The sequence below is a fragment of the Salvelinus alpinus genome, chromosome 12 (genome assembly GCF_045679555.1).
Source record: "Salvelinus alpinus chromosome 12, SLU_Salpinus.1, whole genome shotgun sequence".
Classification (NCBI taxonomy): domain Eukaryota; kingdom Metazoa; phylum Chordata; class Actinopteri; order Salmoniformes; family Salmonidae; genus Salvelinus; species Salvelinus alpinus.
The window spans coordinates 61,454,859-61,478,521 of record NC_092097.1 but is presented as its reverse complement, the minus strand read 5'-3'; the positions used below and the strand labels follow the sequence as shown (position 1 = coordinate 61,478,521).

At 45.7% G+C, this 23,663-nt stretch overlaps 2 protein-coding genes across 3 annotated transcripts in view; one reads left to right on the top strand and one right to left on the bottom strand.

The window, feature by feature from the left end:
- The window catches only part of cenpp (centromere protein P), a 147,248-nt gene extending 145,629 nt beyond the window's left edge, over positions 1-1,619 (bottom strand). The window contains exons 1-2 of the mRNA XM_071337031.1: positions 1,493-1,619; positions 1,132-1,272 (exon numbers count right to left, since the gene is read on the bottom strand). Of these exons, the coding sequence (XP_071193132.1) occupies positions 1,132-1,271 (140 nt within the window). The 5' untranslated portion in view covers position 1,272; positions 1,493-1,619. The remainder of the gene's footprint in view (positions 1-1,131; positions 1,273-1,492) is intronic.
- Positions 1,620-1,731: 112 nt separating this feature from the next.
- Positions 1,732-23,223, top strand: nol8 (nucleolar protein 8). Of its 2 annotated transcripts, none has more exons than XM_071337024.1 (18): positions 1,732-1,882; positions 2,623-2,770; positions 4,387-4,449; positions 4,587-4,665; positions 6,002-6,152; positions 6,410-6,478; positions 7,348-9,306; positions 11,952-12,092; positions 13,921-14,094; positions 14,425-14,550; positions 15,320-15,404; positions 15,548-15,689; positions 17,481-17,564; positions 19,053-19,357; positions 19,666-19,795; positions 22,046-22,107; positions 22,261-22,343; positions 22,568-23,223. In XM_071337024.1, exons 2-18 carry the CDS (start codon positions 2,650-2,652, stop codon positions 22,625-22,627), a joined length of 3,834 nt encoding a protein of 1,277 aa, XP_071193125.1. In that variant the 5' UTR covers positions 1,732-1,882; positions 2,623-2,649; the 3' UTR covers positions 22,628-23,223. The 2 variants fall into 2 exon arrangements, with proteins under 2 accessions (XP_071193125.1, XP_071193126.1); XM_071337025.1 differs by having other exon boundaries at positions 1,870-1,994.
- The last annotated feature ends 440 nt before the right edge of the window (positions 23,224-23,663 follow it).

The window sequence follows — 23,663 nt, the reverse complement described above, 5'->3', positions numbered from 1 at the left end:
CTGACATGTGACCTACTGGTTGTGTGTACTGACATGTGACCTACTGGTTGTGTGTACTGACATGTGACCTACTGGTTGTGTGTATGTACTGACATGTGACCTACTGGTTGTGTGTATGTACTGACATGTGACCTACTGGTTGTGTGTATGTACTGACATGTGACCTACTGGTTGTGTGTGTGTACTGACATGTGACCTACTGGTTGTGTGTGTGTACTGACATGTGACCTACTGGTTGTGTGTACTGACATGTGACCTACTGGTTGTGTGTACTGACATGTGACCTACTGGTTGTGTGTACTGACATGTATGTGGAACTGATAGATGCACACACACACTACATGTTCACGTTTTACATGTCTGTAAATGGTAAAGTATTTTGTCTGCAATGTATTTTTCGTTATGTGTCGGACCCCAGTAAGACAAGCTGTCGCCATTTGCGTCGGCTAATGGGGATTCTGATAAATAAAATAATTTGACCCCGGACCAGTGGTGTAAAGTACTTAAGTAAAAATACTTGAAAGTACTACTTAAGTCGTTTTTTTTGGAGTATCTGTACTTTACTCTTTTTTTTTTTGACAACTTTTCTTCAATACATTCCTAAAGAAAGAAAATAATGTACTTTTTACTCCATACATTTTCCCTGAGACCCAAAGTACTCATTACATTTTGAATACTTAGCAGGACAGGAAAATTGTAAAATTGACACGCTTATCAAGAAAACACCTGGTCATCCCTACTGCCTCTGATCTGGCTGACTCACTAAACACAAAGGCATCTTCTGTAAATAATGTCTGAGTGTTGGAGTGTGCCCCTGGCTATCCATACATTTTTAAAACAAGAAAATGGTGCCATCTGCTTTGCTTAATAAGGAATTTTAAATGACTTATACTTTTACACTTACTATAAGTATATTTTAGCAATTACATTTACTTTTGATACTTAAGTATATTTAAAACCCAAATACTTTTATACTTTTACTGAAGTAGGATTTTACTGGGTGACTTTCACTTTTACCTGAGTCATTTTCTATTAGGGTATCTTTACTTTTACTCAGGTATACCAATTGCGTACTTTTTCCACCACTGACCTGGACTGAGTTTGAGGAATTCTGTCCTAATGTCAACTCACAGAGCATCTTGCATGCGTCCTCCTCCAAGGTTCATAGCAATATCTCGCTCATTCTTGTCCTGTTGGCCTTGCAGTGCTGCAATCTCTTCTTGGAGTGCTTTGATTTGAGCCTCGTAAACATTTTCCAGATTCTTCTTCATTCTGCAAAGAAATCAAATGGCTTGAGTGGCACCTTCTTGCAAGGCAAAGAAGAGAGATAGCTTGCTATTCTCATAAATATCCCGTCATATAGCTAGCTATCACACTTATCTAATCAATGATACACGAACTAGTTACTCAGCATGATGAACTCGAACTCGCTAAGTGAACACAGCTAGCTCATCTATATTCTCAGATTTAAGACAAAGTGGATCTAATTTACCTGCCAGACTCCTCTGAAATACTCTTGTGTTCAAAACAGACCTTTCGCGCGATTTCTGTCTTCCGGAATAATTTTGTGGGACGGATCTGCGTACGCTCAAATTAACGGAGGTACATTACATCTCAGAAGATCATAACGTTTTGTCAACTCAACAAACATTGGTAATACCAAGATAGCGAAGTTAAATGATATGATACTTGTGTGATAAGGATTTATTTTATTTTATTTTGAAAGCCAACGTCCCCGACATACAACCCCAGAGTCCCGACGACACAATGCGGAACCATGAAACTCCGGAACCAAACACATGTGTTCACAAATGTAGCCGGAATCTTCTCGTGTAACTCTCGTGTACCACCATCTGGATGCGTGTGAATTTCCAACACTGAGGTAAACAGTTTGTGAATATATATGTTCATTTCGGATCGATTAACACATTTAATCTGTTACTTTACACATTTGGATTTCTGCCTCAATTTGTTCAACTTGTCCAGTTAGCAAGGTACTTATGTCAACGCGTACTGTTGTTTTTGGTGTTGATATAAACGGATTAAACTCCACGGTAAAGGAAGTTTCTGAAATTCACTAACGGCGTGGAGCCGATGCCATGCTTTGTGGAATCTAGCTCAGATTACATCGTTTCGCCCAAAGTCAATACTTAAACAAACATAAATATTAAATGCCCACCTTGTAACTGTTTGTCTTCTTGTAGTTGCTCGTTAATCAAATACGACCACCGACTGTTTCCTTGGTGAGATTCAATTGCAACACGGGCATTTGCGCTGAAAAGCAATGCGCAAACAGTCGTTGGTTTTATTTTAATAAACTTTTATTGCGAAAGTATGGATTTCAGCAAACAAAAACAGGCAGGCAGCTACAGAGGACAAACATATGTGGGAGTTTCATCATTTATATTTTACTTGTTGACCTTGGGCAAATTTAATGTAGTCGGATCTACAGTCCACAAAGTCTGGTCTCGGCTCCGTTAGTTTATGATGAACATCACCAACTTTTAAGATAGTGAGGTTTAGTCCGCTAGAGTTGATAGTGCAATCGGTCTCGCACCTAGGTTTAGCGATGCGGAACTTTACTTAGCTAGCTGATAGGTTTTACCTTGTTCTCTTTGACAGATCTGTCAACGTGAGGAGTCAGTCACCATGAAACGTCTATATATCGGTGGCCTGAGCCACACCATCACTCAAAAGGATCTGAAAGACAGATTTGGTAAATTTGGTGATGTCCAGGATGTGGAACTCAGGACCAGGAGAGATGATGAAGGTATGTACGCACACTACCCCAACATCTTCTAGGATCAGATCAGTGATGATCATATCCCTGTGTAGCCCAATTTATTAAACCTTTTCATTAATTAAATAAATAAATTACAGTCTAATGGCAATCTATAGCAACAACTTTGCGGTTATGCCACGACCCGTAGCAGTGCCTGTTTTAGCAGCACGTATCCCGCGGTGGAAGGTATCTCGTATCCCGCGGTGGAAGGTATCTCGTATCCCGCGGTGGAAGGTATCTCGTATCCCGCGGTGGAAGGTATCTCGTATCCCGCGGTGGAAGGTATCTCGTATCCCGCTGTGGAAGGTATCTCGTATCCCGCGGTGGAAGGTATCTCGTATCCCGCGGTGGAAGGTATCTATAATCGGTCGACTGTTCTGATGGAAAGATCACTTTCATCTCCGAGCGTTGCCCAATAAATTATTTATATCCAATTGTTTGATGCTACCACCATGATGCTACGTTCTACTTCCCATCTACTGCAGCATGTTGCCCAAATGCCAGGCTGATCAGCGAGACAAACAGGTGTGAAACACAGACACGTGTATGTGATAAGAGAGACACAACATGGACTCCGTGTTTCGTTTGAACGTAGAAGGGGGCGGTAGCATCAAATAATTAGATGTAATACTTTATTGGGCTCTGCAATGCAAACAATGCCCTTTTCATCAGAACCATCTACCGATTACGGATTCCAACGCGGGAAAACGAGCTGCTGAAATGGGTACAGTCACTGGCCGAGTACCAATCTCACCCACTTCTATGTAATACCCTGAAACGTAACATTACTGTTTAAATACCCGCACGCACTGTCATAATTGTATACGTGACGGCGAGCTTCGTAGGGATAATCCCCGTACTGTCATAATTGTATACGTGACGGCGAGCTTCGTAGGGATAATCCCCGTACTGTCATAATTGTATACGTGGCGGCGAGCTTCGTAGGGATAATCCCCGTACTGTCATAATTGTATACGTGACGGTGAGCTTTGTAGGGATAATCCCCGTACTGTCATAACTGTATACGTAACGGTGAGCTTCGTAGGGATAATTCCTGTACTGTCATAACTGCATACGTGACGGTGAGCTTCGTAGGGATAATCCCCGTACTGTCATAATTGTATACGTAACGGTGAGCTTCGTAGGGATAATCCCTGTACTGTCATACCTGCATACGTGACGGCAAGCTTCGTAGGGATAATCCCCGTGTTGACATTGAGACATGACGGCAAGCTTCGTAGGGATAATCCCCGTGCTAACATTGATACATGACGGCGAGCTTCGTAGGGCTGATCCCCGTGCTGACATTGATACATGACGGCGAGCTTCGTAGGGCTGATCCCCGTGCTGACATTGATACATGACGGCGAGCTTCGTAGGGCTGATCCCCGTGCTGACATTGATACATGACGGCGAGCTTCGTAGGGCTGATCCCCGTGCTGACATTGATACATGACGGCGAGCTTCGTAGGGATAATCCCCGTGCTGACATTGATACGTGACGGCGAGCTTCGTAGGGATAATCCCCGTGCTGACATTGATTGTATTTCCACAGCAGTTTTACTGTCATTTGTAATGATGTGTTGTCTGTTCTTCTTCCGCAGGAGTGCCTTATAAAACCTTTGGATATATCAATTTAGAAATTACTGATGCTGATTTTAAGAAATGTAGGTGTCTTTTATTAAATCCTCTCTCAAACATAATCTGTTATACACATTCTGATACGTCAGATAATTAGTTATGTTTCTAACTGTCTTTGTGTCCCTGTTGTGTCCCTGTTGTGTCCCTGTTGTGTCCCTGTTAGGTATGACTGTGCTGAACAAGACCAAATGGAAAGGTGGAACAATACAAATTGAGCAGGCCAGAGAAACCTTCTTACACAAGTAAGGATATTCCTATTTGTGTTTCACTACAAACGTAATGTAGGCCTGGGTATCTCTGAACAAGTGTCGTCTGTAGGCCTGGGTATCTTATGAACAAGTGTCGTCTGTAGGCCTGGGTATCTTCTCAACAAGTGTCGTCTGTAGGCCTGGGTATCTTCTGAACAAGTGTCGTCTGTAGGCCAGGGTATCTTCTCAACAAGTGTCGTCTGTAGGCCTGGGTATCTTCTGAACAAGTGTCTGTAGGCCTGGGTATCTTCTCAACAAGTGTTGTCTGTAGACCTGGGTATCTTCTCAACAAGTGTCGTCTGTAGGCCTGGGTATCTTCTGAACAAGTGTCGTCTGTAGGCCAGGGTATCTTCTCAACAAGTGTCGTCTGTAGGCCTGGGTATCTTCTGAACAAGTGTCTGTAGGCCAGGGTATCTTCTCAACAAGTGTCGTCTGTAGGCCTGGGTATCTTCTGAACAAGTGTCTGTAGGCCTGGGTATCTTCTGAACAAGTGTCTGTAGACCTGGGTATCTTCTGAACAAGTGTCGTCTGTAGGCCAGGGTATCTTCTGCACAAGTGTCGTCTGTAGGCCAGGGTATCTTCTGCACAAGTGTCGTCTGTAGACCTGGGTATCTTCTGAACAGGTGTCGTCTGTAGGCCTGGGTATCTTCTGAACAAGTGTCGTCTGTAGGCCTGGGTATCTTCTCAACAAGTGTCGTCTGTAGACCTGGGTATCTTCTGAACAAGTGTCGTCTGTAGGCCTGGGTATCTTCTGAACAAGTGTCGTCTGTAGGCCTGGGTATCTTCTGAACAAGTGTCGTCTGTAGGCCTGGGTATTTACATTTTTACATTTTAGTCATTTAGCAGACGCTCTTATCCAGAGCGACTTACAGTAGAGTGCATACATTTTATTACATTTTTTATTTTATTTTATTTTTTTATTTTTTTTTATACATACTGAGACAAGGATATCCCTACCGGCCAAACCCTCCCTAACCCGGACGACGCTATGCCAATTGTGCGTCGCCCCACGGATCGACGCACAATTCGTCAGACGACACTTCTCAACAAGTGTCGTCTGTAGGCCTGGGTATCTTCTCAACAAGTGTCGTCGTGATGTATCTACATCAGAAGTTGACAACCGGCCTTCTGGAGCGCTACTACATGTGCAGGCTTTTGCTCCAGCCCTGTTCACTAACACTTCATTCGGCGAATCAAAGTCCTGAAGGGGAACAAAGTTAAGGGCTGGACCAAAGTCCTACAGGAAGTGTCACTCCTCATGAGGAGGGTTGGCCAACTCTTGTGTACACAGTAGGATTGAATTGATGTGTATGTTGTTTTCTACTACTAGATTAGCTCAGGAGCGTCATGAAGCTGCAGAGAAGATCAAGTCACCAATCGTCAACCACAAAGTCAAACTAGTGGAGTCTATGAAGGAGGCGGGAGTGGAGAACTTCCATATGAAAGCAGCCGTTCCTGGGACAGAGATACCTGGGCACAAGGTGTGTGTGTGTGTGTGGATATATTTGTCTGTATTTTATTATTGTACTAGACTGGTGCCAGATCTAATTGTACTGACTGTGACAACTCCTATGGTCATTGTCATGTGGTGCGACAATGGTCATGCAAAGCATTCTGAGACCCAGGTTATTATTGTACTGTACCAGAGAATACACGCAGTACTGAATGGCTGTTCTGTGGTCTTCTTGAACATCCATGTTTTTTGTGTTATTTCTCAATTCTTCTTCTTTTTTTCTAGGATTGGGTTGTGAGTAAATTTGGACGAGTCCTCCCAGTTCTTAATCTGAAGTGCCAAGGAAGGAACAAAATATCCTTTTCAAATCGCCCAAGTTTCCTTTTTATGGTCCAATCTGGAGAGAGAGAGAAAAAACGTAGTAAAAGTAGAAATTCCTGTCTCGTTTCCTGGTCATCGTTTAGTGATGGTGCGTGTTTGTTTTTTTACAGATTCTTATCTTCTCGATATACTTGTCAATATTGTTTTAAACCCGTGAGAAAGCTGTTTGTTGATTACAGCTCAGCGTTCAATACCATAGTGCCCACAAAGCTCATCACTAAGCTAAGGACCCTGGGACTAAACACCTCCCTCTGCAACTGGTTCCTGGACTTCCTGACGGGCCACCTTCCAGGTGTTGAGGGTAGGTAACAACACATCCGCCACGCTTGATCCTCAACACAGGGGGCCCTCAGGGGTGCGTGCTTAGTCCCCTCCTGTACTCCCTGTTCACCCACTACTGCTTGGTAGCGCACGACTCCGACACCATTCAATTTGCCGAAGGTGTTAGGCCTGATCACAGACAACGATAACAACCTCTCCCTCAATGTGATCAAGACAAAGGAGATGATTGTAGACTACAGGAAATGGGGCGCCAATGAATCTATGCATATTCACTTTACCCCTACTACCTACATGTATTACCTCGACTAACCTGCACCCCCGCACATTGACTCTATACCGGTACCCTCTGTATATAACCTTGTTACAGTTTTGTTTTATATATAACTTTTTTTAGGAAGTATTTTTTGTAAAAAATAGTCTGCATTGTTGGTTAAGGTCTTGTAAGTAAGCATTTCACGGGAAGGTCTACCTACACCTTTTGTATTCGGCGCACGTGACAAATATTTATTTGAATTGTCACAAAAAAACAGAATGTTAGTTCCCCTTGACTCCAGTATCACTTCATCAAGTATGATCCGTCGAAACACAGCCACAACATCAAGAAACTAGAGAGTTCAGCTGAGGTCCCAGACCCAACGCCCGTGTCCCAACTAACGTGGGAAATGTCAGGCGGAGACGACGACATCAGTAAGAAGAGAAGAGGAGAGTTCCCTCCACAGAAAAAAACACCACCTGCTAAAAAGAAGAAAGACAGAACGACGAACCAAGTCGTTGCAAATGGACAGTCCGACAGTGTGAAGTCCTGTGGTACCTCGGAGAAAGGTTCAACGCTTCAGAAGTCTAACGGAGAAACCAGACCTCCAACTAAACCTAAACAGACACCGGCTTCTAAGAAACTCCACACACAAACCTCTGTGTGTGTTTTTGACAGTGGCGATGACTCCGACGGTGCCGTTAGGATGTTGGCACAACGGAGTGCACCGGCGGACGGCCCGGTAGTAGACGAGGATGAAGACAACCTGGAGGTGGTAGGCGATAACTACATACCCAGAACATTCTTTACGCAGCACAGGATTAAAGATGTCTGCCAGCTTCCAGGTGAGTCTTCTGGGAAGAACGAGGAGGATTATGACTCAGCTGATACGGATGAGATCCTCAACTCCAGGAAAACACCCGGCGGTACCAAGCAGGACCAACTGCCTGAGGTCAGGAAAACACAGGAGAAAGCTGAGGTGAATAAGCAAACCAACAACCTGGAAACAGACAGAACTAAAGCAAAAAAGGCTAACAAAGTCCTCCCCAAAAAGGCTGTGAAGAAAGTCTTCCCTATAAAGAAGGCCCCTTCGCCAGAGAGTGATAGTGAGGATGATGACTCGGAAGAAGAGAGTGAAAAATCCAACTCTTCAAAAGCCAAAAGGACTTATAACGTCCTCCCTAAGAAAAAGGCTATCGGGAAATCCACCACCCCTTCAGAATATGATGATGATTCGGAAGAAGAGAGTGAAAAATCCAACTCTTCAAAAGCCAAAAGGACTTATAACGTCCTCCCTAAGAAAAAGGCTATCGAGAAATCCACCACCCCTTCAGAATCTGATGATGATTCGGAAGAAGAGAGTGATTCTCACTCTTCAAAAGCCCAAAAGATCGTCAAGAAGGTTGTCTCTAAAAAGAAGACCCCTCCTTCAGAATTATCATCTGACGACAGCGAATCATATGAAGATACATCTGAGGCTAGCGCCGATTCTGAATACGAAGCCATGTTTACTAACTGTCAGAGGTTAGAGTTTTCACTGGACGATCTGCAGCAGCTGGTTAGAGAATCGTTTTTAAAAGGCTTGGACAAGGACAGCGACGACGACGATCCGGGATCTGATTCACAACAACCTGGACCAAATCGTGTGTCTGAGGTGCTAGGAATAGAACCCCAGGTTACTGCCTCTAAGGCTCCTGTACCGCTGGCTAAGACAGGAAATGTAAACACACCAGAGGAGATTCTGGCGGCCATCTTTGAAGAGGACGACAGTGACGAGGTGAGTGAGAAGAAGAAGAAGAAGGGGAAGAAGAAAACGAATCCGTCGACATCTCTTCCTGCTTTCCAGGGGACCACGGTTCTCTTAGCCACGTCATCACAAAGTGCCGGACAACGCAGTCTAAAAAGACAAGTTGAGGAGGACGGTAAAACGGAGACGTCCACTAAGAAACAGAAACGTGACAGATTAGTCAAGACTGTGGCAAAACCCTCAGAAACTAAAGGCACAACTCGTCCTCCCCGCAGCTCGGATAGTGAAGATACAACCGAGGCACCAGCCCTCAAACTGAAAACTACTTCTAAAGCCAAGGCTGAGAGAACTGTTGAGCCAACATCCCTCAAACTGAAAACTACTTCTAAAGCCAAGGCTGAGAAGAAGCGTGTCCCAGAGGCTAGCTCTACATCCAGTGGCAGCAGTGGTTCCTCCAGTCTGGAGTCGGAGCCTAACGCCTCTAGCAGTGTACCCGCTAAAAAGACTCAGAAGGCTGAGGTATGTGCTCTCTCTCTCTGTGCTCTCTCTTGCTCTCTGTGCTCTCTCTTGCTCTCTGTGCTCTCTCTTGCTCTCTGTGCTCTCTCTCTCTGTGCTCTCTCTCTCTGTGCTCTCTCTCTCTGTGCTCTCTCTCTCTGTGCTCTCTCTCTCTGTGCTCTCTCTCTCTGTGCTCTCTCTCTCTGTGCTCTCTCTGTGCTCTCTCTCTCTCTGTGCTCTCTCTCTCTCTGTGATCTCTCTCTCTCTGTGATCTCTCTCTCTGTGATCTCTCTCTCTGTGATCTCTCTCTCTCTCTCTGTGATCTCTCTCTGTGATCTCTCTCTCTCTCTCTCTGTGATCTCTCTCTCTCTCTGTGATCTCTCTCTCTCTCTCTCTGTGATCTCTCTCTCTCTCTCTCTGTGATCTCTCTCTCTCTCTCTCTGTGATCTCTTTCTCTCTCTGTGATCTCTCTCTCTCTCTGTGATCTCTCTCTCTCTCTGTGATCTCTCTCTCTCTCTGTGATCTCTCTCTCTCTCTCTGTGATCTCTCTCTCTCTCTCTCTCTCTGTGCTCTCTCTCTCTCTCTCTCTCTGTGCTCTCTCTCTCTCTCTCTGTGCTCTCTCTCTGTGCTCTCTGTGCTCTCTCTCTGTGCTCTCTCAATTCAATTTGCTTTATTGGCATGACGTAACAATGTACAAATTGCCAAAGCTTTTTTTGGATATTTACAATATGGAAAAAAATTAGAATCAAAATTGTCAACGGGACAACAGTAACAACAATAACCAAGGGTCAAAATAACCATACATTGCAGGTTGATTGGTCTGTCAGACACTGTCCCTCAACTTCTGGCAGGCAGCAATGTAGTGCGCTGCCAACCCACAGCTCTCTGCGTCCTCCCCCAACAGGACGGGTAGCCTACTCTCATCAGAGAGGTCTTTGAAACCTTTTAAGGGTTTCAAATTTGGGGAAATGACACTCTCTAATTGTTTATTTTTGACATTTTGTCTGGAAATGCAGCTCCGTCTCGGGTTCTGCTGTGGTGCAGTGGTTGCACAGCCTTTCCTCTACAGGGAGCCAGGTTTTCCTGTGTCTACCCTTCTCAATGGCAAGGCTGTGCTCACTGAGTCTGTACTTTGTCAAGGTTTTTCTAAGGTTTTGATCAGTAACCACGGTCAAATAGTTAGCCACGGTGTACTGTCGATTTAGGGCCAGATAGCACTGCATTTTGCTTTGTGCTTGTGTTTCCCAATAAGCAATGTAGATTTGTTTTGATTGTGTTGTAATTTGGTTTATTCTGATTTATTGGATGTTCTGGTCCTGAGGCTTCAGTGTGTTAGTAGAACAGGTTAGTGAACTCAGCCCCAGGACCAGCTGGATGAGGGGACTGAGGCTTCAGTGTGTTAGTAGAACAGGTTAGTAAACTCAGCCCCAGGACCAGTTGGATGAGGGGACTGAGGCTTCAGTGTATTAGTAGAACAGGTTAGTGAACTCAGCCCCAGGACCAGCTGGATGAGGGGACTGAGGCTTCAGTGTATTAGTAGAACAGGTTAGTAAACTCAGCCCCAGGACCAGCTGGATGAGGGGACTGAGGCTTCATTGTGTTAGTAGAACAGGTTAGTGAACTCAGCCCCAGGACCAGCTGGATGAGGGGACTGAGACTTCAGTGTGTTAGTAGAACAGGTTAGTGAACTCAGGACCAGCTGGATGAGGGGACTGAGTCTTCAGTGTGTTAGTAGAACAGGTTAGTGAACTCAGCCCCAGGACCAGCAGGATGAGGGGACTGAGGCTTCAGTGTGTTAGTAGAACAGGTTAGTGAACTCAGCCCCAGGACCAGCTGGATGAGGGGACTGAGACTTCAGTGTGTTAGTAGAACAGGTTAGTGAACTCAGGACCAGCTGGATGAGGGGACTGAGTCTTCAGTGTGTTAGTAGAACAGGTTAGTGAACTCAGCCCCAGGACCAGCAGGATGAGGGGACTGAGGCTTCAGTGTGTTAGTAGAACAGGTTAGTGAACTCAGGACCAGCTGGATGAGGGGACTGAGGCTTCAGTGTGTTAGTAGAACAGGTTAGTGAACTCAGCCCCAGGACCAGCTGGATGAGGGGACCCACACCTCGCTGCCATAAAGTGCAATTAGTTCAATGACATATTCAATTAGTTTTAGCCAATTAGTTTTAGCCAAGGTATTTCAATTTGAATTTGCTTTTTAATGGCATAGAATGCCCTGTGTGCTTTCTCTCTCAGTTCATTCATTGGTTTATTAAGGGGTCCAGTTGAGCTTATTTTTAAACCTCAGTAATTGTAGTTTGTGCAGTACTCTAAATTCTGTACCAATTGAGAACTTTGGTCTAATTCCCTGAGATCTGGATCTTCTCTGGAAAATCATTATTTTAGTATTTTGGGGGTTTACTGCCAGGGCTCGCTCTCTCTCCCTCTGTGTGTGCGTTTTCTCTCTCTGTGTGTGCGTTTTCTCTCTCTCTCTCTCTGCTCTCGTTTTCTCTCTCTCTCTCTTTCTGTTCGCGCTCTCTCTGTTCGCGTATCTCTGTTCTTTTATTGCCTTGTATTTGTTTTTAATCTCTTATGTCAGTAGCCTAACCTACCTGGGTAAATAAAAGGCTAAATAAGTGCACTTTAAATAAAGTGTAGATGTATATGATGTATTACTTGTTGCAGGTGTCTAAGAAGCCCCAGAGTGCTGGTGCGGTGGTAGATGCTCAGCAGCAGGACAACCAGAAACGTCTAGCCGCTCAGGAACAGAGGCAGAAGGAGGTTGAACTGCAGAAGAAGCTCATCCAGGAGGCTCTGGCTAAACTGGTAAGTCACTGGTAGCATGTGACTCTGTCACATGTCAACAACACAGTACAAGGCCCTTCTCCTGGTCAGAGCCACCAGTAAGCAGTGTGATTGCTGCTTACGTTGTTATCTGGGGGTGGCTATTGGCTTGTTGATCACTGTCATGATATCATAACACATCTTACACATAGTACTCTATAGTCCGGGGTATATATATATATATATATATACCAGGGACATAGAGAGTATATATAGTCTGGGGGGTGTATATACCAGGGAAATAGAGAGTGTATATATAGTCTGGGGTATATATATATACCAAACCGTAACCCTTCGGAGCCCCGACCCGTAACCCTTCGGAGCCCCGTCCCGACCCGTAACCCTTCAGAGCAGTGGGTTACGGGACACTGTGATAACCAACCTCCAAACGAGCTTCAATGCCATTCAACACTCCTTCCGTGGCCTCCAACTGCTCTTAAACGCTAGTAAAACCAAATGCATGCTCTTCAACCGTTCGCTGCCTGCACCCGCACGCCCGACTAGCATCACCACCCTGGACGGTTCTGACCTAGAATATGTGGACATCTATAAGTACCTAGGTGTCTGGCTAGACTGCAAACTCTCCTTCCAGACTCATATCACACATCTCCAATCCAAAATCAGATCTAGAGTCGGCTTTCTATTTCGCAACAGAGCCTCCTTCACTCACGCCGCCAAACTCACCCTAGTGAAACTGACTATCCTACCGATCCTCGACTTCGGCGATGTCATCTACAAAATGGCTTCCAATACTCTACTCAGCAAACTGGATGCAGTTTATCACAGTGCCATTCGTTTTGTTACTAAAGCACCTTATACGACCCACCACTGCGACCTGTATGCCCTAGTCGGCTGGCCCTCGCTACATGTTCGTCGTCAGACCCACTGGCTCCAGGTCATCTACAAGGCTATGCTAGGTAAAGTGCCGCCTTATCTCAGTTCACTGGTCACGATGGCTACACCCACCCGCAACACGCGCTCTAGCAGGTGTATCTCACTGATCATCCCTAAAGCCAAAACCTCATTTGGACGCCTTTCCTTCCAGTTCTCTGCTGCCTGCGACTGGAACGAATTGCAAAAATCTCTGAAGTTGGAGACTTTTATCTCCCTCAACAACTTTAAACATCTGCTATCCGAGCAGCTAACCGATCGCTGCAGCTGTACATAGTCCATCGGTATATAGCCCACCCAATTTACCTACCTCACCCTCCCCATACTGCTTTTATTTCCTTTTCTGCTTTTTTTGCACACCAGTATCTCTTCTTGCACATGATCATCTGATGATTTACCACTCCAGTGTTAATCTGCTAAATTGTAATTATCTGATTTATTGCCTACCTCATGCCTTTTGCACACATTGTATATAGATTCTCTTTTTTTCTTTTTTCTACCATGTTATTGACTTGTTTATTGTTTACTCCATGTGTAACTCTGTGTTGTTGTCTGTTCACACTGCTATGCTTTATCTTGGCCAGGTCGCAGTTGCAAATGAGAACTTGTTCTCAACTAGCCTACCTGGTTAAATAAAGGTGAAATCAAATTAAATTGAAAAAAACCTTACCTTCTAAATTTGACGTTTTGGCGAATGCGGTTGAACGTCTAATCCTGCATTAAGACTGTGAGAGCCTGTTGAATGTACACCAACTCAGCAAATCTAATGTGGGATATTTGTCATTGACACTTTGTTTTGTTTGTTAATGTCTTTATTGTTGGTTCTTAACTCTGCTATGTAGTAATGTAAATATTTCAACAAAATAAGAAAAATGATTTTGTCAGAAAATCCTCACCCATTTCATGGTGTTTTGATCAGGATTCACCTGCTAATGGGAAACACCACATCAAGTTCAGCTCTGATGAGGAAGAACAGACTTCCCCCGAACCTCCCAACCCCAAGAAGACACTGTTCCAGAACAGCCAGTCTGATGAGGAAGACTCTAGTGATGAAGAATCAGCCGCTACAGGAAAACCAGGCCTTAAAGACAAGGTAATTGGTTTTTTGGCGAAGGTTACAACCATAAACTAGTATGAAAGTCATTGGACCACGGTAAAATAACATCCGTGACCTACGACCCTGCGAAGAAATGTTTTTATTGAACAGTTACGTGTTATTTACCATACTAAACACATGATTAGTAGCATGGTCTCATATCTGTTGTTTGACTAGCCTGGGTACCGGTCTTATTGTGCCATCACTGCCCTGTTTGGTGTCACAAAGAGTGGCAGGATGGCACAAACAGACTTGTACCCAGGCTGGTAATCTGAGATCAGACTCGTTGGTTGTTTCACACGTTCATTTAGCTGTTACCTGTTCCAGAAATCTGAGAAGCTGGCGGGCAGCAACCTGTTTGACGACGACGATGATGATGATGATGATGAGGAGAAGAGAGATGGGGACAGGTTCCAGATTAAACCTCAGTTTGAAGGGAAAGCTGGAGCGAAGGTGAGCTGGTATTACAACAGTTGTCTCGCTGACTATTGACTTTAGACACGTTTCAGGCTGGTGACATTAGACTGACATTGGACTGACATTGGACTGACATTGGACTGACATTAGACTGACATTAGATTGACATTAGACACGTTTCAGGCTGGTGACATTAGATTGACATTGGACTGACATTGGACTGACATTGGACTGACATTGGACTGACATTGGACTGACATTGGACTGACATTGGACTAACATTGGACTGACATTGGACTGACATTAGATTGACATTAGATTGACATTAGACTGACATTAGACACGTTTCAGGCTGTTGACATCAGTCAGTGCCTACTGACTGATGTCAGTAGGCACTGACTGATGACACCCTATGACACCCTATTCTCTAAGTTTTATTGTATCAAAATGTCTGCTAAATGACCGTGGTCTCATTGTTACGTCGGCTATTTACATTTTTTGTCATTTAGCAGATGCTCTTATCCAGAGAGATTTACATTATTTTTACTTTTTGATGGGGACCGTCTGGCTAACTGTTGACGTTCTACTGTTGACAAAGAAGAAAAAAGTACAACTGTAAGTCTCTGGTTAAGATCGTCTGATCTGTAAAAATATAAATAGCCGACGTAATAACAATGATGGTCTTTGATCCAAAACAACTTAACAAGAACTTGTTAGCAAACAGCATATTCAGTCACATATATATATTATTTTCTACCTTATTATCATCTTTCCTTAACTGTTTTATGAATTAAATTGTTTGTAGCTCATGCAACTGCAGTCGAGGTTTGGAACAGATCAGCGATTCCAGATGGATCACAGGTTTATTGACAGCGATGACGAGGAACCAGGTGAGGAAGATCAACTCTCCTATTGGCTCGTTCTTTCTCTGTGAATACCCCCTATTCCTAAACCCTCTCCAGACACTGCCTTATTTTTATTTTTGTTGTCAGTACCTTTTGATTTGTTTACTCTTTTATATTTTCCTCGACAGAGATAGAGTTGTCTCAGCCGGAGAAAGAGTGTGAGCTGGTGGAGGAGAAGAAGAAAAGTCTAGACATCTTAAATAGTCTCCTCAACATCAACGTAAAACCCTCTGACCCTAATAAACCTACAGCCAAGGGCAAGACGTTCAGGTCAGTCAGAACTCACTGGAGTTCATGTCACTATGGTCAACAGTAGTGCACTATGGGGCCCCCGGTCAACAGTAGTGCACTATGGGGACCCCCGGTCAACAGTAGTGCACTATGGGGACCCCCGGTCAACAGTAGTGCACTATGGGGGCCCGGTCAACAGTAGTGCACTATGGGGGCCCGGTCAACAGTAGTGCACTATGGGGGCCCCGGTCAACAGTAGTGCACTATGGGGGCCCCCGGTCAACAGTAGTGCACTATGGGGCCCTTGGTCAACAGTAGTGCACTATGGGGCCCCCGGTCAACAGTAGTGCACTATGGGGGCCCCCGGTCAACAGTAGTGCACTATGGGGGCCCCCGGTCAACAGTAGTGCACTATGGGGGCCCCCGGTCAACAGTAGTGCACTATGGGGGCCCCCGGTCAACAGTAGTGCACTATGGGGGCCCCCGGTCAACAGTAGTGCACTAGGGGGACCCCCGGTCAACAGTAGTGCACTAGGGGGACCCCCGGTCAACAGTAGTGCACTATGGGGACCCCCCGGTCAACAGTAGTGCACTATGGGGACCCCCCGGTCAACAGTAGTGCACTATGGGGACCCCCCGGTCAACAGTAGTGCACTATGGGGGCCCCCCGGTCAACAGTAGTGCACTATGGGGACCCCCGGTCAACAGTAGTGCACTATGGGGACCCCCCGGTCAACAGTAGTGCACTATGGGGGCCCCCCGGTCAACAGTAGTGCACTATGGGGACCCCCGGTCAACAGTAGTGCACTATGGGGACCCCCCGGTCAACAGTAGTGCACTATGGGGACCCCCGGTCAACAGTAGTGCACTATGGGGCCCCCGGTCAACAGTAGTGCACTATGTGGACCCCCGGTCAACAGTAGTGCACTATGGGGACCCCCGGTCAACAGTAGTGCACTATGGGGGCCCCCGGTCAACAGTAGTGCACTATGGGGGCCCCGGTCAACAGTAGTGCACTATGGGGGCCCCCGGTCAACAGTAGTGCACTATGGGGGCCCCCGGTCAACAGTAGTGCACTATGGGGGCCCCCGGTCAACAGTAGTGCACTAGGGGGACCCCCGGTCAACAGTAGTGCACTATGGGGACACCCCGGTCAACAGTAGTGCACTATGGGGACACCCCGGTCAACAGTAGTGCACTATGGGGGCCCCCGGTCAACAGTAGTGCACTAGGGGGACCCCCGGTCAACAGTAGTGCACTATGGGGACACCCCGGTCAACAGTAGTGCACTATGGGGACCCCCCGGTCAACAGTAGTGCACTATGGGGACCCCCCGGTCAACAGTAGTGCACTATGGGGACCCCCCGGTCAACAGTAGTGCACTATGGGGGCCCCCCGGTCAACAGTAGTGCACTATGGGGACCCCCGGTCAACAGTAGTGCACTATGGGGACCCCCCGGTCAACAGTAGTGCACTATGGGGGCCCCCCGGTCAACAGTAGTGCACTATGGGGACCCCCGGTCAACAGTAGTGCACTATGGGGACCCCCCGGTCAACAGTAGTGCACTATGGGGACCCCCCGGTCAACAGTAGTGCACTATGGGGACCCCCCGGTCAACAGTAGTGCACTATGGGGACCCCCCGGTCAACAGTAGTGCACTATGGGGACCCCCGGTCAACAGTAGTGCACTATGGGGGCCCCCGGTCAACAGTAGTGCACTAGGGGACCCTGGTTTCTGATACACGTCAAATGCTCTTGTTCCTCATTTCTGATTTTTTTGTATTTTCACAGCTTGTTTAATGTTGTAATGCTTTTTTCTGTTGTTGCAGAGATATCTCAGCGTTGCAGTATGACCCAACCAAAGAGGAGCACGCTGCTTTTGAAACTAAGAATGACAAGCCCAAGAAAGACAGGTAGCCGCTTCATCAGAACGAAGAGCCATCAGAACGAAGAGCCCGTTGTCGTAGTAACAAAAGGAAAATCAGGAAATGTGATTTGTAGAGCTGGACCAAAAAGCCCTTTATGCATTTTCTTTTAGATGAAGTCAAATGTTTTCATTTGTACAAACAGTGATTCCTTGCACAAATTAGCCAGACTACTACGCACAAATTAGCCAGACTACTACGCACAAATTAGCCAGACTACTACGCACAAATTAGCCAGACTACTACGCACAAATTAGCCAGACTACTACGCACAAATTAGCCAGACTACTACGCACAACATTAGCCAGACTACTACGCACACATTAGCCAGACTACTACGCACACATTAGCCAGACTACTACGCACACATTAGCCAGACTACTACGCACAAATTAGCCAGACTACTACGCACAAATTAGCCAGACTACTACGCACACATTAGCCAGACTACTACGCACACATTAGCCAGACTACTACGCACAAATTAGCCAGACTACTACGCACAAATTAGCCAGACTACTACGCACAAATTAGCCAGACTACTACGCACAAATTAGCCAGACTACTACGCACAAATTAGCCAGACTACTACGCACACATTAGCCAGACTACTACGCACACATTAGCCAGACTACTACGCACACATTAGCCAGACTACTACGCACACATTAGCCAGACTACTACGCACACATTAGCCAGACTACTACGCAGACTACTACGCACAAATTAGCCTGCCTTTTAACGTCATCCTTGTACAAACTAAATAATGTAAGGTACATGGGGCCTCCTGAGTGACGCAGCGGTCTAAGACACTGCCCTGCAGTGCTAGAGGCGTCACTACAGACCCGGTTTCGATACTAGTCTGTGTCGCAGCCGGCCACGACTTGGAGACCCATGAGGCGGCGTGCAATTGTCCTAGCATCGCCCGGGTTAGGGGAGGGTTTGGCCGGCCGGGATGTCCTTGTCCCATCGCGCAACAGCGACTCCTGTGGCGGGGCCGGGCGCAGTGCACACTGACACTGTCGCCAGGTGTACGGTGTTTCCTCCGACACATTGGTGCAGCTGGCTTCCGGGGTTAAGCGAGCAGTGCGGCTTGGCAGGGTCGTGTTTCGGTAGGACGCACGGCTCTCGACCTTCGCCTCTCCTGAGTTCGTTCGAGAGTTGCAGCGATGAGACAAGACTGTAACTACCCATTTGGATATCATAAAAACAAAGAGTAGGTGCAGCGGTGAGGTACGGTAGGAAGGTGAGGTACGGTAGGAAGGTGAGGTACGGTAGGAAGGTGAGGTACGGTAGGAAGGTGAGGTACGGTAGGAAGGTGAGGTACGGTAGGAAGGTGAGGTACGGTAGGAAGGTGAGGTACGGTAGGAAGGTGGGGTACGGTAGGAAGGTGGGGTACGGTAGGAAGGTGAGGTACGGTAGGAAGGTGAGGTACATGTTTTACTAAGTTGTTCTTGTCCCGTGTGTTAATCACAGTAAACTGGCAAGGAAGAAGAAGCGGAAGGAGGCTGAGAAGCTGCCAGAGGTCTCCGGGGAGATGTATTACGATGTGTCCATGGATCTGAAGGAGGTGTTTGGAATCTCCAAGGAGGAGAAAACCGAGGAGGAGGAGGAGAAGAATGTGGCCTGGGATAAAGAAGAGGAAGAGACCAGTCAGCCTATGGCAGTAGATCCAGTGATGGTGTCATCTCACCTATTAACCAATGAGGGAGAGGCATCGTCAGGCTTCAAGTTCTCATTCTTTGGGGGTGACACGGCAGCCGAAACCAACACTGAAAAAGGTAATGGACTGTACTTGCGTTGTGTGTTTACGTTTTCTTTTAATGTAACCAGCTGTCTTTGCTCTTGCCGGTCAAGTCTTGGCGTTCTGTAAACGGCATCTTCCTCTGTTCAATCTCATTAGACAGGACCAGTCGTTTTTATGACCATGTGATGGCCCATTACTGGGTTTCCTCTGGTCTGACCCCCTGGGTTTCCTCTGGTCTGACCCTCTAGCCCCACACCTGCCAGTTGTCAGTACCCACAGCAGTGGCGTGATCTTTGACGTCAAGTTTAGTGTCTATATCTGTCTCTGGTTGTCCCTCTCCAGAGGAGTACCGTATCGAGACGCTCAAGGGGGCCAAGGTGTCATGGCAGGTGGACCCTCGTTTCCAGGACAGCAGTGATGAGGAGGAGGAAGAGGAGGCCAAGGAACATACTGACTTCACTACACCCACAGAGTAATACCTTATAGCCACCTGCCTTTTCATTAACTACTTACAGCTTCAGAGTAACATCAATCATCGAGTAATAAGTTCCTGTTTACCTGTATCGGTACAGTTAGGTCCCTGTTTACCTGTTAGGTCCCTGTTTACCTGTATCGGTACAGTTAGGTCCCTGTTTACCTGTATCGGTACTGTTAGGTCCCTGTTTACCTGTATCGGTACTGTTAGGTCCCTGTTTACCTGTATCGGTACTGTTAGGTCCCTGTTTACCTGTATCGATACTGTTAGGTCCCTGTTTACCTGTATCGGTACTGTTAGGTCCCTGTTTACCTGTTAGGTCCCTGTTTACCTGTATCGGTACTGTTAGGTCCCTGTTTACCTGTATCGATACTGTTAGGTCCCTGTTTACCTGTATCGGTACTGTTAGGTCCCTGTTTACCTGTTAGGTCCCTGTTTACCTGTATCAGTACAGTTAGGTCCCTGTTTACCTGTATCGATACAGTTAGGTCCCTGTTTACCTGTTAGGTCCCTGTTTACCTGTATCGATACAGTTAGGTCCCTGTTTACCTGTGTCGATACAGTTAGGTCCCTGTTTACCTGTTAGGTCCCTGTTTACCTGTATCGATGCTGTTAGGTCCCTGTTTACCTGTTAGGTCCCTGTTTACCTGTTAGGTCCCTGTTTACCTGTTAGGTCCCTGTTTACCTGTATCGATACAGTTAGGTCCCTGTTTACCTGTGTCGATACTGTTAGGTCCCTGTTTACCTGTGTCGATACTGTTAGGTCCCTGTTTACCTGTATCGATACAGTTAGGTCCCTGTTTACCTGTATCGATACAGTTAGGTCTCTGTTTACCTGTATCGATACAGTTAGGTCCCTGTTTACCTGTATCGATACAGTTAGGTCTCTGTTTACCTGTGTCGATACTGTTAGGTCCCTGTTTACCTGTATCGATACAGTTAGGTCTCTGTTTACCTGTTAGGTCCCTGTTTACCTGTTAGGTCCCTGTTTACCTGTGTCGATACTGTTAGGTCCCTGTTTACCTGTATCGATACAGTTAGGTCCCTGTTTACCTGTTAGGTCCCTGTTTACCTGTGTCGATACTGTTAGGTCCCTGTTTACCTGTATCGGTACAGTTAGGTCCCTGTTTACCTGTATCGATACAGTTAGGTCTCTGTTTACCTGTGTCGATACTGTTAGGTCCCTGTTTACCTGTATCGATACAGTTAGGTCTCTGTTTACCTGTATCGATACAGTTAGGTCCCTGTTTACCTGTATCGATACAGTTAGGTCCCTGTTTACCTGTATCGATACAGTTAGGTCCCTGTTTACCTGTTAGGTCCCTGTTTACCTGTGTCGATACTGTTAGGTCCCTGTTTACCTGTGTCGATACAGTTAGGTCCCTGTTTACCTGTTAGGTCCCTGTTTACCTGTATCGATGCTGTTAGGTCCCTGTTTACCTGTTAGGTCCCTGTTTACCTGTTAGGTCCCTGTTTACCTGTATCGATACAGTTAGGTCCCTGTTTACCTGTGTCGATACTGTTAGGTCCCTGTTTACCTGTGTCGATACTGTTAGGTCCCTGTTTACCTGTATCGATACAGTTAGGTCCCTGTTTACCTGTATCGATACAGTTAGGTCTCTGTTTACCTGTATTGATACAGTTAGGTCCCTGTTTACCTGTATCGATACAGTTAGGTCTCTGTTTACCTGTGTCGATACTGTTAGGTCCCTGTTTACCTGTATCGATACAGTTAGGTCTCTGTTTACCTGTATCGATACAGTTAGGTCCCTGTTTACCTGTATCGATACAGTTAGGTCCCTGTTTACCTGTTAGGTCCCTGTTTACCTGTGTCGATACTGTTAGGTCCCTGTTTACCTGTATCGGTACAGTTAGGTCCCTGTTTACCTGTATCGATACAGTTAGGTCTCTGTTTACCTGTATCGATACAGTTAGGTCCCTGTTTACCTGTATCGATACAGTTAGGTCCCTGTTTACCTGTTAGGTCCCTGTTTACCTGTGTCGATACTGTTAGGTCCCTGTTTACCTGTATCGGTACTGTTAGGTCCCTGTTTACCTGTATCGGTACAGTTAGGTCCCTGTTTACCTGTATCGGTACAGTAACAAGGTAAATACATCATGGTTATTGATAGAAAATAATATCGTTATTTAGTCAACCTGGGAACTTCTGGATATTGATTATGATGTCATTAGATGGGTTGCTATCAGTGTATTGATTTTGTAAAACTGTTTCTTTCTGTTCATTAGAGCGCCGCTGACTTCAAAGAAGGCCTTCTTCTTTTTCCAGCCCGACGATGAACGGTTAAAAGGTAACGTTAGGCCTTGTTTAGCAGTCACAACACGCTCTGCTAAGGGAACTGTGTGTTACGTTTCAACATAATAAAAATTAAAAAATGTCAAAGTATTAAACATATAAACACAATATCAACATGACACACTTTTTTTTTTTTTTGTCCAATCAGAGGGGCCTAAAGCGTTCTGCAGGTCATCCAAGCTGGAGGACCAAAGAGAGGAGTGGGAGGAGAAGAGGACCGGGCTCATAGAGGTCAGGCCCTGTCTGTCTGACACTTTAATGGACTTAAAACTATTCTACACTTACTTTTAGAAAATGGTTGCTTATAGTAGTCTGTCAAATTACATGAAATATGATTTTCAATATAACTAAAATGATTCCTTTGTAAAATAATGATTGTCAGTAAAGCAAAAAAAAGTACTTATACGATAATTCACCAATGTTTTTCTGATGTCCCCCCCCCCGTCCCCCCCCAGGAGTACCGTAAAAAACACAAGGATGCGAGAAGGAAGCTGAAAACCTCCCAGAGAAACTGACGCACAACATCCACAAGACGTTGAGAGGACATCTTGTTTGACACCGTCTTACCCGACTGAGTTATGACAAACAACCCATGGTAGTCAAGACTCGGACCATTTCAAAATAATGTTTTGACTTGAGGGATGTTACTTTTTATTATGTTAAAGTTCTAACCTACAACTTCAATCGTGTTACCAGCATAGTTTTTTATCATCATAAAGAAACATGGCCGTTTACCAATAAAACCAGCTCCATTTTCCGCCACCAGGGGACAGGACAGTGTCGTTTTAACTCAGATGGTGTTGTTGACTTCCTTGAGGTGGTGAGGGAGACTGAAGTTGCCCCTATAGACGCTGGTCTCGGGTCTGTTTTGCATTTCCCCCCCGCTAATTGTTAACATTAGGATTGGGGAATTGGGGATCTAGCTGATCCTAGATCTGTACCTAGGGGGAAACTTCACCCTGGAGTGAGGGAGAGACTGCTGTCCACATCTAGATCCAACTCCATTTACAATACATAATGATGTGAATCTGATCTGTACTACAGAATTGCATGGTTGTAATTGATTTATGGCTCTTTTCTATGGAGAATTAAAACCCAGAATATCTTTCAATTGTGATTTTATTATTTAAGCCATTTGGATCACTGGGTGGAGAAAGGACTTTGTGTTATTTAGAGATTTCCGCGGACAATTTTAATGGGTTGTGTGTGTTCCCAATTATCTTTACTAATACGTGAACAGTGACTACAGAGTACAGTCCTTAATGTTTTGGACACTCAGTGGCTATATCTAAATTACACCTTTTTATTGGCGTCTCAGTGGGTATATCTAAATTACACCTTTATTGGCGTCTCAATGGCTATATCTAAATTACACCTTTTTATTGGCGTCTCAATGGCTATATCTAAATTACACCTTTATTGGCGGCACCAGTGGTCACTGGTGCTTGTGATGAGCATGAAAACGATGTGCCACGGTGGTCGTCTGTTACCAGACCAGATCACAACCCTGAAGTGGCGCCTGAGACCGTGTTTTCCAGCACCATCAAATGA